The sequence below is a fragment of the Strix uralensis genome, chromosome 3 (genome assembly GCF_047716275.1).
Source record: "Strix uralensis isolate ZFMK-TIS-50842 chromosome 3, bStrUra1, whole genome shotgun sequence".
Taxonomy (NCBI): Eukaryota; Metazoa; Chordata; class Aves; order Strigiformes; family Strigidae; genus Strix; species Strix uralensis.
In genome coordinates this window covers 16,281,181-16,299,337 of record NC_133974.1, presented here as the reverse complement: position 1 = coordinate 16,299,337, position 18,157 = coordinate 16,281,181, and the positions used below count along the sequence as shown (strand labels likewise).

Sequence of the window (18,157 nt, the reverse complement as noted above, 5' to 3'; positions counted from 1 at the left end):
AAGAACACCCTGGGCTTGCAGAAGGTACTCAGGGGTACCTGGAGAAGCACCAACACTTTGATGTGACATTTCTTCCCCTCTGACTCTTCTTCCCCAAAAGGAAGGCTGCTGGGCATATAGAATAGCCTGTCCTAGTGTTTGAAAGGAGAGGAGTTGGATAAAGCAGTGTAAAATCTTGCAGAATTAGCTTCTAACTTGCAGAAGTCAGGATTTGAAGCTCTCATCCTTCCTCTCCACAGCAGGTTCCCAGTCTCCATACACAGTCCCTGCCTTGCCTCTGCCCCACTCAGTACTTTGCCAGTGGGACACTGGAGTTCCTCTGAGACAACTGCTTTGGAACCCAAAATAAGTTCAGATCCTAAACAAGCAACCAAATATCTGTTGAAATAAGCAGCTTCATTTGTTAAACTCTTTACAGGGCTCTCTGTGAGCCAAAAAACACATCAAACCTAACAGAACTGTCATTGCTCGGGACTATAGAAGTCAAATGCAAACTCTTGCTGAGGCCAATGACAGAGCATCAAGAGCTGTTTTTTTGTTCTCATCAGAGCATTTATTTGCAGATCCATTTCCCAGGTAAACGTTTTTGAGATACTGCCTCAGCTGTAACATCCAGAATTTGGATTTCAATAAAGCAGCAGCTACCTTTTCCTTCATCTAGAGATCTTGTAACCTCTAAAGAAGCAAGCACATCTACTGCTTTAATACACTTCATGAATCCAATCTCCTTTTTACTTTTAGCAGAGAGCACTTCAGGTGTCTTTGGAATGTTCTACGTTTGTTTTCTCATTGTTCTGTTTGTTTTGTAGTGACAGAAATTAGAATTACAAGCATTAGCAGGATTGCTTTATTGACTGAGGATCAATACTAGATTGCTTTTCTCCCCTCACAGCCGACAGCTCCATCCTCCTCTGACTTCAGAAATATTCATCAGAGTTAGAGTCATTTTACAGACTTTTTATCTTAACGCTATCATGAAAGGCTTAGCAGACACAATGCTTTTCATATATCACCTCCTTTAATGCTGCCTTTCCTTTCCTGTTGGAAAGACATAGAAATGGTTGAAAATGACTTTCCAGGGAAAGTTACAGCCATAATTCAAACCAGCAGATGCTTAATGTCATCCACACATTGCAACAGACACAAAATAGCAGATAAACCTTTATACTACAAAAGCTATGGATTTCTTTTTTAGCATAAACAACTCCAGATGTTTGCTGTCTTTATTTCCAGTGTTAAAAAGCTGCATGTTGCAGAAGTGAAAGACACACAGTGGTTCAGAAGGTAGCTGGGCTTTGGTCGAAAATACCAAAAACTGACAGTGCAGGTTATGGCATCCCCTAGTCCAGAGCTGCTGCTGGTGGTGCCTCCATAGCAGGGCACATTGTCACAGAGCTAGTGGTTTCTATAGCAGCGAGTGCTATATAAAAAGCTTGACTTTTCCCTTGCCTAGGTAATCTTTACGTGATGTAAGGAAGTTGGGGGAGAAGAGGCACAAACCTGCATCTGTCCATGTTGCAGGCAGGCTCCGAACAAGCATTGCACTGGAGGCTCTGTGAGGATCAGCTACCCCTGGATTTCAAGACTCATGGTCCCATTGATGTCTGTAGCTATTATTTTTTCTGATCATTTCTATCAGGGAGGAGGTGCCCTGAGAACTTCCCAATTTCCCAGCTGCTCCATATTAAAACCACCTCTGTTCCTCAGCTCCCTGTGCTGATGGGGGCTGTTCCTGATGCTTACGCCCGCAGGCACGGACCCCCCGTGAGTGCCACATACTACATCCCCCAAAATATTCATCAGTACCACCTCTGCTGCAATACTACCCCAACAGCTCCACACCTGCGTCCCACCACTCACATCATACCTCATCCCACAGCTCCCCAGCCCTCCCCAGGTCTGCCCCATGCTCTGCCCCATAGGCCTCCCACCCCTCCAGTACCAGCCAGCCCACACCCACTCTGTGCCAACACCGCACAGAGGTACAGGCTGCCCACCACCCCTAGCCTAAAAAGTGACCCCACTCTGCTGAGCTCATTAGGGTGTGCAGATGTAGGGTATGCTATACCTGGTGGCGTCTGATTCCTGTACACATCATCCTTCTGCTCTATATATTGTCCAGAATGAATTCAGGAGTTGAACCTGACCCTCAGTTCTTCACCCCAATACAAATGAGGAAGAATAATATTCTACAAAGTACATTTTACCCGGTTCATTTGAGGATCATAGATGTCAGATTTGCTACTTAGATGATATTTTTAAATTCTGACCATGCAACGCCACATTGCTCCATTTAGCGTGTTGCTTAAGAACAACTAATAGCATTGCAATACAGCTTCTTGTGCTAAAGCAGCAATTTTTTGAAAAGTAAACCCAGCTCACTGATTGGGATTACAATGCTTCATTTGTCCAGTGAGATCATCAGAAGCTATGGCATCAGCTGGCCAGATACAACATTTGTATTTAAATTAAAACACAGATTATCCCACAGTACACACAGACATGAGCAGGGACTAAATCAGGAGCAGGTCATCACATGTGTAACCCTGCCCTGCCTTCTAATCAGTTTCTCCAGCCACCCTCTCTGTCAAAACCCGTGAGGGCCTCACCAGATACAAGATCCTCCAAAACGGTGACTCCATCCCAAACTGATCCTTCCCCTGACCATGTTTTCTGCACCACTGGCCAAGTATAAAGGCAAGGCAGCTGAAGCACTAACATGTATGGGTGAAATCTCTAAGGAATAAGGAATGCTTACACTTTGGAATAAAAACTTGCCAATCTGCATATTAAAAAATAAACCAACCCAAAGCACTGCTAGCAACAGTGTCTTAGTATCAGTTGCAGAAAGGAAAAAATGTCCTTTCCTGGCATACCCTTTAAAGGCCTAAAATCCACCTGCAGCCAGGATTTTCAGAGGCATGTCACTCCACTAGCTTTTCTTGAGCAAAATATCCAACTCAGTCAATAGATGTTTTGCTTGAGTAAAAGCTACTTCTTTAGCCAAAAGGTGAGGAAATTATAAACAAATGGGTTTGGGTTTTCAAAACACACACAGAGTTGCTCCCAATAAGCAAAGAGAGTTTTAATATTTAATTTAATATTTAAATGGGGGAACTCATATATTCTGCCCAGTGCTTACATGAACCTCTCCCTCGGAACTGTCATGCACTTTTTAGTATGATAAATACGTCAAATAATATCCTCTCCCTACTGAGTGGCTGTGATGTATTATTTACTGGCAGCTTTTAAAAAATAAAATTATTCATCATTTAAATATTGAGTGTAAATTTGTCTTCAACTTATCTGCATTAATCCTTTTGTTAGTAAACCAATTAGCGTACTGGTTTAGAAAATTCCTCAGGACATAAATTTCCACAGCACAGACGTTTATTTGAGCTGTAAACAGAAGCTGAGGGTTGCTATGGTGTGATCTTTTTCTCAAAGTCTATTTACTTCTCCCAGCCAACAACAGTACCAGTAGTGGACTCCATAAAACAGAAAGTATAAAGTAAAGCAGCCGTCACACACCATGGCACTGAGAAGTCCTTATTCTAAGAAAATGAATTTGAACACTCACCATAAACAAAGGTATGTAGAAAATCAAGATAAACTTTTCTTTCTTTTTTTAGGTTAAAACTGGTATTTTAATCTGTATTTTGTGATAAAAGTTTTAAAAAGAAGAAGCAGTTTGAAAAGTCTGCCTTTGATTGTTGCTGTTTTGTAGTCCTCCTGCAAATTGTAGGTTTGTGCAAGTTAAGGTCTGCGGGTGAATATTCACATTATGGCAAGTTAATGAGACTCTGAGGAATGGGAATGGGCAAGGAGCAAAGAGCAAACAGATACAGCACAGAGATGCCTCTTGCAAAATCCCTAATCTAGCCTTTTGCAAAAGTATGGTACCATTTTAACTACAGAACTAGTGCAGGCTATTTCCAAAATAGATATTCTCATTCACCAGCAAAACTTTTGGCTCCTGTGAACTGCTCTCCTACTGGAACTACAAGCATAAGAAAATTTCTGCTTTTTATTTTATGCTAATGGCATAAGTGGTTTTCATAATCAGATTTGCAAATAAGGCAGTCCAAACACATCCTTAATTCTTCCATTGTCAGGTTCAAGTATATAGACAAAACTCTTATGAAAGATGAATGGCTGGAATTATGAATATAAACCATATCAAACAGAGAGAAAACACATACCTTCTTCTAACACAAGACTGGAAATTCAAGTTATTTTTCTATGAAGTCCCCCAGCCAACTTCTCCCTTTACTCCTGCATAAGTCCCTTTTTAAACAGCAAATAAGTAACAGAAAATATCATGCAATATAATGCAATCACTTAATAATAAACTTCTTCCACTAAGGTGGGGAATGCTTCTGATTCCCACCCAGAGAGCGGGCCCTGACACTATCTTCCTAGTGCAGGTGTATTTATATCTTTCCTTTATATTAAGAAATCTCATTTTCGACATGCGCAATGTAGGACTCCATAAGGGTATCTCCACTGACCTTACAGGTAACGGAGGTCTAGGGAACATGTCTGCAAGAGCAGGTAATGTGGATCTGTGGAGCGAAACCAACTGTTGTTAAGGACTCACAAGGACGTTTAACCCACCCTGTGAGCGAGGGGCTGCCTGCTCTTTCCTGGTCTGCAGCAGTAACACCCATGAGCAGCTGGAGAGCAGGTGCAGCTCGCCTTCCCCAGCAGCAACCCAGGAGTCCCCGCAGCCTGCCTGTTCCGAGACCACCCTGTGGCACAACCCAAAATACAGGAAGTGGAGATCACTGGGAGATTTGCTTGAAAAACACTCTTAACTGGACGTCAGATGTGAATAATGATGCACGCAGAGCCATCTAGTGCAGTCTGACAGTCAGATGTTCCTGCCTTTGCCTCCTGCTGTCATAGAAAGACATAGGTCTTTTGCAGGTTTGCTATGGATCTGCTGGCCCTGCATGAATTTCTCAAGTATCCTAGGACTATCTAAATTGCAGTAGATGCCTCTGTGTGTGACCAACTCAAGTGACACAACTAATTTTGCAAAGGTTAGTCAATCTTAAACAATTTAGAATACATTTAAAGGATCTTTAGCATGCACAGCAGACAAGAACTAAGATTTATGGAATGCACAGTTTAAACTACCAACAACCTGAAATGCTGCAGCAGATCATCAAGCATGAAAAAGGACATCTGAATACCCCTACTTTGGCTGCTATCTTTTCCACTCTTTCAAAAACATATGGAAGCCTTGAGTAGTCTGCCTAGAAACCAAGGATGCGGGTAGCCCAATATCCCAGAACTTTGAGATTCCTGATGTTCAGCAGCAGGAATGCTGGAAACTGTAGGAGACCCCACCTGACATGGGGTTCTCCATGCTGTCAGGCTGCTGGCTTTACGCTGCTCTCTGTCCTGGGACTCCAGATCCTGGAAGCATTTTGGAAACCCTGCTTCTCATTCATCAAAGAATCACTGATCTCATTATATTTCAAGCTGAAATATTTCACGTTGAACAGGTCAACAATCTTCAACAATCTCAGTTTTGATGAAAAGTTTTTTATGATTTCTACATGGAAGAGGCTGGTAGGTGCACTTATGTTAATGCTGTGATCAGAGCTGGGTTTTTAAAGAGAAGTATATAATCCTCATACTGTACATGTGCAGATTATGTGGATAATTCACACAGAAAGTAGGATAAGGTCTTGTCCTTTTCTCATTAAGTGGCCAGTTGTAAGAAAGTAGGATTTTATCCTAATTCTGCAACTGTATTTTTAATTGCACAGCTGTCTACTGCTTTGGAAGCTTTCTAAACTTATGCAGTAACCTAAGCAAAAGATTTCCCAAACACTGGGACCTGTCCTGAAAACAGAAATATAGCCCATCCTAAGAGCCAGGCTCCCATTCTCTTCATTAAAGTGTAACAGGATCTTTAATGAAGCGTCTGGTACGATGAAAGTCTGGTCTGAAAGTTGTTCAAAGTCTGTTTGGCTGCTCTGGCCATAAGGCCTAGCTGTTTTCCTTTCGTTTTTGCCTTACTGTTTGAGTATTCGCATGTGAACTGTTGCACAATTGAGCTAAAAATACAAAGCTCCAAACACATCCAGGAAGATTGCACATTGTTCTGGCTGTCCATTTTCTTCAGGGAGCAAATGTTCTCAGCTCCATAGCAAAACAAAGAAGCTCTCTACAACCGTAGAAGGAATAAGGCTGAACTGAACTACAGAACAGTGCAGGTGATCCAAGAGAAGAATGGCAAAATGGACTGTGCCTTCCCAGTACACTCTGTTACTTTCCTTTCTAGGTCTCATGGAGCATCTGCCCTGCTGGGCATGAGTGTATGTGGTCAAATCAGGAAGGGATAGAGAACGATGTGAGTTAGGTAAAGGTCTGACAGATCTGTGTAACACAGGCAATGTGACTGGTAATCAAATCCTGCTCAGTCAGGAGCAGAGAAGTCTGTGGGGAGACCCAAGAGCAGTCTCCCAGTACTTGAAAGGAGGTTATTGAAAAGACAGTGGTTCCTGGTGGGAAGATGAAATATAACGGGCACAAGTTCAAACAAGAGAGGTGCTGACTTCTCTAAGGTAAAAACTTCTCCATTGTGAGGGCAGCCAAGTGGTGAGATGCATTACGCAAAAAGCTTGTGCAGTCTCTGTCCTTGGAGGCTTTCAAGACCAACAGCATAAAGTCCTGACCAGCTAGTCTGACCTCAGAGCTGACCATGCTCTGAGGAGCAGGTTGAGCTAGAGACCTCCTGAGGTCCCTTCAGACCTGAATTCTCCTATGATCTCAGGAAACTTGCCACCAGATTCTAGCGTATCAAAGAAAAGGCTATACACAAAACCTCCTACATCCAGTTATGGGAACACCCTGCCTTTAGGAAGAACTTCCTTCTAATCCCCAACAGTCAGAAGTGGCCAAACATCAACCTGAACTGTGATTTAACACTAACTTCTACAGTTAAGAAGGAAACCTACACTAATGGCTGCAATGAAGATGCTAAAAGCTGTGCTGAAAAACAGATAAAGCTTGTGATTGACATGTTCAGAAAAGGCTTCCAATTTTAGACTCTGACAGTTATCTTGAGAAAAACTAAAAGGAAGTAGCTCAATTCTCAGCCAACAGAACTTGCAAAGGTTAAGAACGTTTGAAAAAACAGGTCCCTTTCACTTTAATAGCCAGAGACACAATTTAAAACAAATTTTAGGTACTCCAGTTTGAAAACTTTGCCTAACTTGCAGCAGAGAATTTTTGATATCTCACATCAAAACAGAAAGTTAATGTTCTTTCTGAATATGGTGAGCAGATGGTAAATGAACCATTTAGTTTATTAAAGTGCAGATCAACAAATAGACTCTTAGCTGCTGAAGGAGATATCTAAGAAACAGACAATAATCCAAAAAATAACTGAACAGCACCTTGAGCATTGAAATATATAGTGATACACATCTGGAATATTGTAATTCACAGGATAAAATACTTCTAGAATTACTACAGTGCCCCAGATAGCACAGAGAGAAAACTGAACCTCTGTAGCATTTGTGAAGCAGCTCCCCCTCGGCTGTTACAAACTGACCTGTAACCTGATGCTGTTAACAGATGCATATCACAGGAGCACAGAAAAGCAGGACTACGCCGGACTTCAGAGGTCAAACTGCTGCCTTAGGTACTTAAGCTGTAGGAAGCACAGCCTTTTCAGAAGTACTTAATCACTTTATACACTGAAATTCTCTTAGACCTGTTAATGAACTGTGCAATAAAACAGTGAGGATGAACAGAATAAAGCCAAGCTCCACTATGCAGTTACCAGAGCTCCCTACTGTGGTGAGGATGTGACTTGAACAACTCTGACTAAGGAAGACTGTGGTTGTCCATGCAATATTGCACTTCTTGCAGGGTCTAACCTTTAAGACTGAAATTATGTGAAATAGGAACTGAAAACATTCCTCAGCCAGTGAGGAACACTTCTTATATTTACAGTTCTTTCTCCTCAAACCAGATACTTCCAGACATTCCCTACTCACACACCAGCCCTACAGTGCTCCTGCCCTGAAATCCCCACCTTGCTCGGGTGGCAAGTTTAAGCAGAAGACTCTAATGTAACAGGCCTGCATATTCTATGGAATAGCTGCTGTTTAATATTTTTTCAAGTAAATAATATTTCTTCAAATAAATCATTTTTGTTTCAAATGAAGCAAACTGCATATCAGTAGCTAACATATTTTGTAACACTAGAATTTATATTATAAGAGGATGAAAAAAAATCACAACAGATTTCTACAGTCTGCATTACAGCTTTGATTTTATTTTGAAGTGTCAGACTCTGTGTCACTGAAAGCAGACATTCCCTTGGTGGTATTTTTACGCTGCCGATGCAACAGACGCTCAACTTGCCAGGCTCTCTCAGCAGAACTCCATTAAGACAAGAAAGCAGCTTATATTTTTTTATGAAAGCTACAGCAAAACTTAATGCATGAGGCCTTTAATCAAGCAGCTACATAATCATTTAAAAGGAGTTTTACTCCAGACTGGTAGTTTGCAGGATTTGTTTTCATTTTGGCTGCATACAGCAACCCAAGGCACTCTGCTCCTGCCAAATCAAGACACAGCTTGTCAGCAGGATCTGTTACCTCCAGGCTTTCTAGGGCCCGTTGTGGTTAACATCCAGGGCTGGTGAGGAAGCACCGCAGTAATGCTCTGCTGTCACTTCTCTGCTGGATGCTCAGCGTCCTCAGACCTCTAATGCCCTGCTCTGCTCACCATCAACATGACCCATCTTCCAGCCTGCAATCTTGACTGACTTGATTAACCTTTATTCATTTGAGGAAGATGATGATGACAATGAAGATGTCACTATTTGAGGAAGGAAACACTGCTCATACTGAAAGATTTCCATGGGGGTCTCCGTCCCATTCCTGAAGTGGCAGAGATCTTCCGAATGGTGATCTGCTCCGAAAAGCTGGTCTCCAGAGAGCTGCCCTCTCCTCCAATTGACGCTGCCTCCAAGTTTGCTCCTGCCTCTTATTCACACATGATGTATACACTGCATCTGTGTTTTTAAATGTGTGTGTTCTTGAATCCCTGCAATATCTCACAAACACAGACTTTCTTATATGAAAATTGTTTTGCTGTCCATCAAATCACTATCACACCCCTTGGAAATTTGTTCTTCATAATTAATGTGATACAGCTGTGATCCTTCTTCTTTTACAGGTGGGCTTGTTGAGAGACAGGCAGGCATACCATGCAGCTTCTCCTAAATTCAGCAGCAGATCTAGGAGTGGGAGAATCCAGAAACCCTTCTAGCTCCCTCTTCCATGGTCTGAACTGTACAAAACATGGCACAAATGTTTGGCAATGCAGTCCTTAAAGTTTGGAAAACATAACTTTTGTAGGGAAGTATCCCAACACAGTACTGACTTATGAAAAAAGTGAAAACCAACACTGGATGTAAAGGAGAAATCTGGGAAACACAGATGAGCTAAAAAAGATTTCAGACCTTATTCCTGCAAGTAGGACCACATGGGTAAATCAGATCAGAGTCTCACTGACTCTGACAGCGCCCATCCAGGAGCAACATGCACTTCCAACCAAAGCAGCAACACATTCATCTCCTGTTATTATTTCCCTTCTGTAACTGATGAATGCTTGCATTTAACCAAGCAATTTCCATTAAGTTTTTTCAGTGTTTCAGAATAAGCCTCTGAAGTCCCTGTCTTCCAGTGAAATCTGTAAGAACTTCTTGAGCTTCAAGAAACTTGTTACTGTGAAAAACAAAACAAAATAAGAAAAAACAGCTCAGAAATTTCCTCTGGACAAGGACATCAAATACTGACATACAAAACCTGATTTTCTTAACTACTGTCTAACATAAGTGATCAATTTTGAGAAATGTGTATTTTAAAAATAAGGCAGCGCATATAAAGGCAAACATTAGCTCAAGTCTTGCATAACTGATACTGCAATACCCTCTTGTGGTCAAATGAAAATGTTTTGTCTGAACACCTGAACTTTCTCCTCCATAAAAAGCCTCTCTAGACACCTTTTCCTTTGACAGGGGGAAATAACTCACATATTTTTCACAGATTAATTTGTAGTGCGTATCATCACTTGTCTGGCAACAACAAAAGAATAACCTCAGTCAAGTTCTTTCTAAGAATGATGGGCACGACACTGCTTGTCAGATAAACTAGTCCCAAAACAAACTCCTAAGCAAAGGTACCAGCTCCTACAGTGACTTTTTTCAAGTTTCATGTCCCCAACCAGAAAAAATAAAGGTGCTATAATCAATTTACATAGACACATAAGGCATGAAGCCACAATAAAATCAACCTATTCTACCACAGGATGAAAAGAAGTACACAGTAAATCAGTCGTACCAATACAAACGAGTTCCCTGCTTAAATGCCCCAAGAAATGCTAAATTGGCAGACGGTAATATGAGGGGAAACAGTTCAGCATCTGCAGCAGTACTACTGAGCTGTTAATCTAGTAAATGGCACTCATCTTGATGTGCTTTAATGGTGCATAATCACTAACTCAATGACTTCTGGTCCCAACAGAAAAGGGGATAATTTTCAAAATATCAGCTCTTAGTGATCTGTTTTTGGAACAGCAGCTATATTTTAAAGTCATATTATTATAATATTTTTTAAAACCCAACTTATTTAAACAGTCATGATCCCACACCCATCCATTATTTCCAGAGAAATGGCTTGAACACTCTGAAATGTCCAATACCTGCATGTAGACTCACTTTTGTTTAAAGCCTAAAGACTTCCCTCTTTTCTGAGATTGTGGTGTCTCAGATCAACAGATCTGGCTTTAATCTGTGAGTTCACTTTCAGTAAGATGTTCTGAAAGGCACTTCATAGCCCTACACCTGCATGAAAACCAGGGTAGTTACAACTCCTGCATCTTTGCAGACACCACTCAATGGCACAGACTTTAAAACACCTACTTGTAATCTTTCCGACCAGTTTATTCAGTGGCTACAAGTAGTCATTTGGAAGCTATGTACTCAGCATAATAACCATTCATTATTATGTTTAATTTGCAGAAATTGACTTGAAGGAAGGATTAGAATTAAAATAACACAAGAACTTTGTAAACAAGAATTAAAAAGCATTCTATTAACAGGAATAGACTTCCCATCAGGATCCTTTCCTGACCTGATCAGGAGCTAAAATCCCATGCACACTGATTAATGCATTGGGTCTTCCAAACAGCCTCAGCTTCCTTTTAAAGCAGTTAGATGCTGCTAAAACTCCATTCTCTAACCAGCTGCACACACTCCAACTTGGAGAAGACCCTGGAACGCATGCAGCAGGATAAATAGATTCCACAAGAGAGACAACTATCAGGTCAGGTTGGCAAACAGTTCATTTTTTCAGTTCATGATAATGCCATGTGGATACATGACTTCTTTTGCTTTTTGGCTGAAAGAAATGAAAAACACTATTTAGGTTTCAATTATCTCAGAATACAAACAAACAAACAAAAAGTCTACTAAAATTTCAAGCCCAAAGCAAACATTGTGATTTGAGGTGGAGTTTATCTCTTCTTTAGTTACATTATTGCAATCTTCAAAGTCAGAATAATTTTTCCAAATATAGAAGTATTTCTTGCTCAAATATGCCTACATGAAGTGTTTGGGTGGTTGTACAGTTGCAACTATTTTAAAAGAAATTATTTGCCAAATTCAGTACGTATTTCCCAATACTGCAAGCAAGTAAGTTTGCCAAAAACCCTCTAAAAAAGTAGATTCAGAGTTCATTAGCATTTACCAGGAAGATGAAGCAAGAGGCTAGAATTCATCTGGAGCTAATCCACACTATTCAAAAACAAGTCAGTCAAGAATTTCAGAGGAAATTTATACTTAAAATACTCTTGTTTTCCTGCAAGGTCACAAATACTTGAGGAAGTAACTTCATACCACAAAAACCCAATAGGCTGACTGTAAAGACAAACACTGACATTTTGGACACTCTTGAAAATTCTCCCTTTGTACACTAATAAACCTTTAAATTTACTTAAAAACTACTTCTTATAGTTGCTTAATACCTTCTGCAGAAATGTTTAAGTACTTAAAAAGACTTTTGATGATCTCTGGCTGCTTTTTTTTTTTTTTAAATCTGAAAATAAGGATCTTGCAAAGCACAGATTCGTTGAAATACCTTATTTTAAACAAACAAGCTCTGCCCCAAATAGAGTTCAAGGCCCCAAGAGCTGTCCCACTGGGTCTCTGCTCCCTTTCTGGTGAATATTCACAAGTCAGCCTCGTTTCCAATGGAGACAGTAAACACACCAGGGAAACCAGCAGCTTTCAGATTTTGCTTCTGCTACATAACCACAACAAAAGTCCTCCTGATATATTCAGCAGCAATCTCCACAGTACCCTTTGCTACTAAACCAGACTTTATTGTTCTGATGATTTTGAATAGAAGGTGGTCTCAGCTGCAAGCAGCAGTAATCGCCTCATAAGCTGAGAGTTTGCTGGTTACAGCTGGAGATTCAACGGCCTTCAGTAACAGTCATTTCTTAGAAAATTGCTATTACCATGAAAACTCCCTCAGCGTTCAAGCAAGGAAGCAACATAAAGCAGTAGGAAATGAGCATTAAATAAGAGGGAAGTAAACGAGTGCTGAGCACTGCCAGTCAGTGCTGCCCTGCATGTTTGTTTTCTGAAAGCACTCCAAATCAGCAGCTAAAAGAATACATTAGGAGAGAAGGAGGTTTGAAAGTGCAAACAACAGCAGATTTAACTTTCCTAACAGTCACAATATAACTAACAATACTGGGGATACAGTAACTCTCAAAATGGACAAGATGAGAAAGAGTTCTGGATTCAGGAGAAATACCTTGGTTAGGTCTTGGCAACCAGCAACCACACCTGTGGGGCAACCAGCCTCGGCTCCATCTGTGTCTCTTGGCAGCACCAGACCGAGATCTGTCTTTGGACAACTGTCTACTCAGGCCTGGGCAGATGAGCAGGCAGCACTGCAGCAGGACCAGGTACAACAGGATAAGATCTGGAGAGAGTCTGTGGAGGCTGAACAGAGAGGAAGAAAAATCTGGTAAGTCACTTGTTGCAGTTCATTCCTCTTCTCCTCATCTTGACAATGGTACTGATGCTCCCTGACAGTCTTAGGGCTTGACTCAAAGCCTACACTATCAAAGGAAATTTTCTTTGGTGGGGACTTTGGATCAGACCTTAACACCTTTCTTTCTAAGATTATCTCTATTTTCCTTCACTGGACAAAATCTATGCTAATATCTCCTGGAATGCTGGGCTTAAACTGAAAAGAGATGCAAAGAATTGCATGCTAAGTATCTTTTAGCTTTATAGAGATTTCCACAACGAAGATATAAATGTGCCAACCTTTATAATTTATTGCAGACACACTGATATTATCACCTCTTCTCAGATTCTTGGAAATGGCTGAAATGGAAGCTGAACAGAGTGTTCTGCCAAAATATGATTTTGTATTCCCAATCTGTAAATCTGCTGAACATGCCCCATTGTTAGTGTTTCAGCAGCCTGAACTGCATACATAAAACCTAAGCTTTGACTGTGTATGCACCAGTGACCTGAAGGAACCTGACATTAATATCCTCTCTGTCTCTGTCACATATCTTGAAGAAGTGTTTATGTTCATACTTCCGTACACAGCATGAGCATGCCTATTAGAAGACACTTGGTAAAAGTAAAATCAGATCCAGTTCCAACTGCGTACTAGCTAAGCTAAAGGAAAGGGAGAATATCACTCTCAGGATTTTTTAGAATGGGAGAAAAAACCATCTGAAAAGCCCTGTCCTCCTCAGCCTTCTGGAGGACATACAAATCACAGTTCTGATTTCCCCAGAGACACATCTGCAGTCTTGTCTGGCTCCTTTTACCTGAGGGAAAGGCTGACGCCAGGACTCTGACTCATGCAAAGCCAGGGCCATGGTGGCAATGTTACTCTCTGCCAGTTGTGCACTCAGACTCTTCTCAAACAGGCCCAGTATGTTCCATACCCATTCCCTACCTAAGGCAGCAGGATGCACTCTCTGTCTCTGCCTGCCTCTTGGGGTTCACAGTCATGGATATTGGTGCAAACTCACCTTCATGGGAAAGTAAGATAACACAGCACACAACTGATGCATGTCCCACTCTCCAGTCTTAGCTACAAAGACAGAAACTCTTGTAAAAGGGTGAGACAGACATGTGAAGGACAGATGCCTAAAGATGGATTCATCAGATTACATCTGTACAGCCTGCAGAGAACTGTCCTTCAGCTCCACATTCCCATCCAAACACAATGATGGGGAAAGGCTGCTACGTGTTGGTGCTCTGAACTGAAGTGGATGTAGGTAAATGTCTGAGACCCAAGCATTTCTCAGTAATTAGCACCATCCAGTAACACTCAAATCTGGTATGTTCAAATAGTGGCTGGCATAGCAAGACAAAAAATTTTAAGACCTCTATGCTGTGTTGGTACACTAAGACATCTAGTGATAAACACAACAATCATAAATTAGCTTTTATTTGTACTTAGGGCATATCTGCACTAGATGGAGGAGAGCAGCACAGAAATCCAATGCTCCTAGCTCCACGTGGTACATGGCTGTGCTGTAATGATGAGCTCAACTTGGAAGGATGTACAGCTTCGTCACTAGATCGATGAGGTTAGATGCAGCACTGTACAGACACAGGTAACCAGCTCAGAGTCAGCCCAGGTGTCCCTTGAGCCCTGCTGCAAATACAGTTGTAGATAACTGTTTCCTCTCTTAACCTCACAGTACTTTTACAATAGCAGGTCAACTTTTGTTTTCTCCATTTCAGGCCAGAGAAAGCAAAGGACAGAAAATCAAAGGACTTGCCCTGTAGTCCCATACCAGGTATAGAACAGAGCTGAAGAGCAAAACTCAGGTCTTCCGACTCAGTTTGCTCCTAGGACAGCTGCCTACCTGCACAAAATACTCCCATAGGTGTTTGCCTGCAGCAACTACAGCTCTGAGAATTCCTACCAGGGACTTCTGCCAGCAGAGTATCAGTCATTTAAAAAAAAATAAGAAGCTGTGTTTCACTCAAGGTATGGGACAAAAGTTTGCTAGAGTGACTCAGGACTTTGCTAATTTATCTGCATTTGCACAAGGAATACACTGTGGACATGCTATTCTCATCTTCCTTTAGCAAAAAAACCCTGCCACTCCTCATGTAGTATAGGCTCTATACGGGAATAAAGAAAATCCTGGGTTTCATCACAGAAAAGACAGGTTTCAGTACAAGGAGTTTGCAGGTGTAAGATCTGGGCTGTAAGTATCAAATTGAGCGGTTAAATAGGCATTCAAATACAACCAACAGTAACTATTTTATTTAAAGACAGAAAATTTTACAGTGCATTTTTTACTTCTATTCTAAGGCACCAGAACTGGAGTTTCCTAAAGGACTATGACCAAATGGTAAGTTTTGAACTAACATTCAACTGTAATCCAGGCTCTTTTCAGTTTTCGTCAACTTGAGCAAGGCTAATATTTCAAACTGAAGCATACTTAGGCATAAGCAGCAAATGCTTTAAGACTAAAATTTTTAGGAAAAATAAAAGAGAACTGAAGTGCTTTTCATCTGCTACCTATGCCACAAAGAAATACAGTATGTGCGTTTGTTCAATCTGTTTCAGTATTAACAACTCCATAGAAAGACAGGTGCTAGAACAACCAACTTCTTTGGAGAAAATCTGTAAGATAATGTCATCATGCTGAAATCCAAGCCACTTAATAAAAATGAAACCAAAAACCTTCCACACCACGACCATTCTAGAGCAGCTGACATTTTATGCAACACATTTGAAAATTATTAATTTCCCTGTGTTGTCCTATTCCCATGTAAGGCAAAAGGAAAAAACCAATCGTTTTACTTTATTTCTTCAACACTTTTATGTACATTCAGTATGACATTTTAAAATACATTCAAATTCTAATTTCAAAAGCAGAAGTGCTGATATTATAATAATCTCGGTAGCTTTCATTTTTGTAACAAGCAATGAATGCAATTCTGAAAACTTAGTAATGGTCTTTGTTTTATCCAGGGTAAGAAAAAGGAGCAGAAGCCACTGCCAAACTATATGCCTGTGTTCTCAAGCAAAGTTCCCAACTCAACCAACCAGACTATTGGCAGTCGAATGAATACTGAACTTGGCAGGGCTCTCATAAACATGGATTACTTCTTCAGCAGCGGAGCACGAAAGAGGAAACTCGAGGGTGAGCTCCAGCCTTCCTAGGGCTTCCATAGAAATATAACAGCAACAAAGCAAGTTGAATGGTTCTAGCCAAAAGACTCCACAGCATGTAAAAAAATTCCTCAATCTTTTACTCAGAGAGACCAATACTACTGCCTAGTATGGATTTTCTTTCAAGAGCATGTCCAACAATGCCATAGAAGACAATCCTCTTCATATTTGGGGTGACCGGGCCATATACAGAGAGTTAGGACTACAGATCTCATCCATCTTCCCATGCAAGTCTACAGTAAGGTTGCCATTAACATCAGAAAGAGTAAGATTACAGCCCAAAGGCAATTTCTTCCTGAATTTTTATCTCCTGAAAATAAAGAATTAATGGAGACCCACTCAAGTAAGTCCCAACATAAACAACACACTTTCAATTCTGAAAGTCAGCGCAATAAAATGCAGAAGCTTGTTGTGTTTTGTGTAGTTAGCCAAGTATTCATCAGACTCTGTCATCTGCGTGTTTAAGCTTGCTCTAAAGAATAAAATTTAAAGCACATGAGACATGTCCTGTGCTTTTTCCATCCCTCCCTGCTGAGGGAGGGGAGACCAAATTTTTTTCACACTAGTTTTCCTTTTTGTTTCTTTAGATTTGCTGTTCTCAAATTCCCTTCTCTTACTCTTTTTTTTCTGGTTTAGCTGATGGAAACTCACTGACAACACAGCAGGCTTTCACTTCTTGCTCTGAGGGCGTGTTGGCTCAGCAACCTGTCTTACACTCTTAGGATCATCAACCTTGAATTTAACAGGTTCATAGTTCCTAAAATCAGCGGTTGCCCAGGGAAACCATCATCAAGCTAAATCGACACAATACCAAAACCCTGTTCACTACTGCATCTTCATTACATAGGTGCAAACTTTATGACCTGTCGTTCTGTAGGGAAAAAGCACTAATCAGCAAAGCAAGGAGAGTGTACATACAATATCTGACTTTTGAACTGTATGTAGCTTCTGTAGGATCATGCTCAGTCCTAGGTGGAGATCACCAAAGAAGCCATTATCATTGCCTTGATGCACCAGGCTGCAGTCTCTCACCAGACTAAGGTGGACATACTTATGGTTTGCAACTATGGCTTTTTATGATGATGGCTATTTGCAACTATGACTATTTATGTTTAGACTTCAGCAGCAAAAGGCAATTCAAAAGCACAAGAGGTGGTATGGAACAATGTGGTCACCGTCAACATCCAAATGGTCTGTGGAAAAAAAACCAAACCAAAAGACACTGTAGCAAGAACAGCCAAATCCCACTCACTGAAGTCATGGCACAAGGCAGTTCACCTCCTGGCTTTCTCGACACAGCAAGAACTGGAGGATTAAGGCTTTCAAGATGACAGTTAAGCTACCTAAAGAAGGAAGACCACATGATGCAATCAGCCCAAGTGAGGAGGACTGATTCTACTCTGTGCAGACATAAACTGTGATAGACAACTGTGTTCAGACATACCAAATGGGTACCTACTCTTTAAAAAAGACATACTGTTCAGCTAAAATGCTTTCTGCTCTCTCCTGTGAGCAGAAAACTGCACCAGGAACTAGTTTGTCATCAAACATCTGAAACAGGGAGAGGAGAGAGCAGATCAAGCCTCTCCTTGTCCCTATGTTGTCCAGAGCTGCTTCTAAAAACTGCACAGGCCACTCACAGGTTACATATTTACTGGTGATTGCATAGTACTGAAAGTCATTACACTCGCATGCTCTACTCTGGGACATCCTGAGCAGCATCAACTCTTGCTATGGGTCACAAACTACACTGAGTGGCAGATGTCCAATACCTGTCAGGCTCAAGCTCCTATTCATGTAAGAAGATTTCATTTATAAAGCATGAGGATTTTGTTTTTCAGTATGAAAGCATACAGAGCTCCATGTTTCCTTACCTCCAGATGGCA

General features: G+C 41.0%; 1 protein-coding gene and 1 long non-coding RNA gene across 3 annotated transcripts in view; one reads left to right on the top strand and one right to left on the bottom strand.

Annotated features, from left to right (window-relative positions):
- Positions 1-8,280: 8,280 nt before the first annotated feature.
- The window catches only part of LOC141940538 (uncharacterized), a 21,376-nt gene continuing 11,499 nt past the window's right edge, over positions 8,281-18,157 (bottom strand). For both annotated transcript variants that reach the window (XR_012628008.1, XR_012628007.1), the window contains exons 2-3: positions 12,858-13,048; positions 8,281-9,761 (exon numbers count right to left, since the gene is read on the bottom strand). This is a non-coding gene — a long non-coding RNA (uncharacterized LOC141940538). The remainder of the gene's footprint in view (positions 9,762-12,857; positions 13,049-18,157) is intronic.
- On the top strand, positions 12,733-16,449 carry CIMIP5 (ciliary microtubule inner protein 5). The gene is made up of 3 exons (XM_074861555.1): positions 12,733-13,073; positions 15,405-15,444; positions 16,071-16,449. Exons 1-3 carry the CDS (start codon positions 12,817-12,819, stop codon positions 16,260-16,262), a joined length of 489 nt encoding a protein of 162 aa, XP_074717656.1. The 5' UTR covers positions 12,733-12,816; the 3' UTR covers positions 16,263-16,449.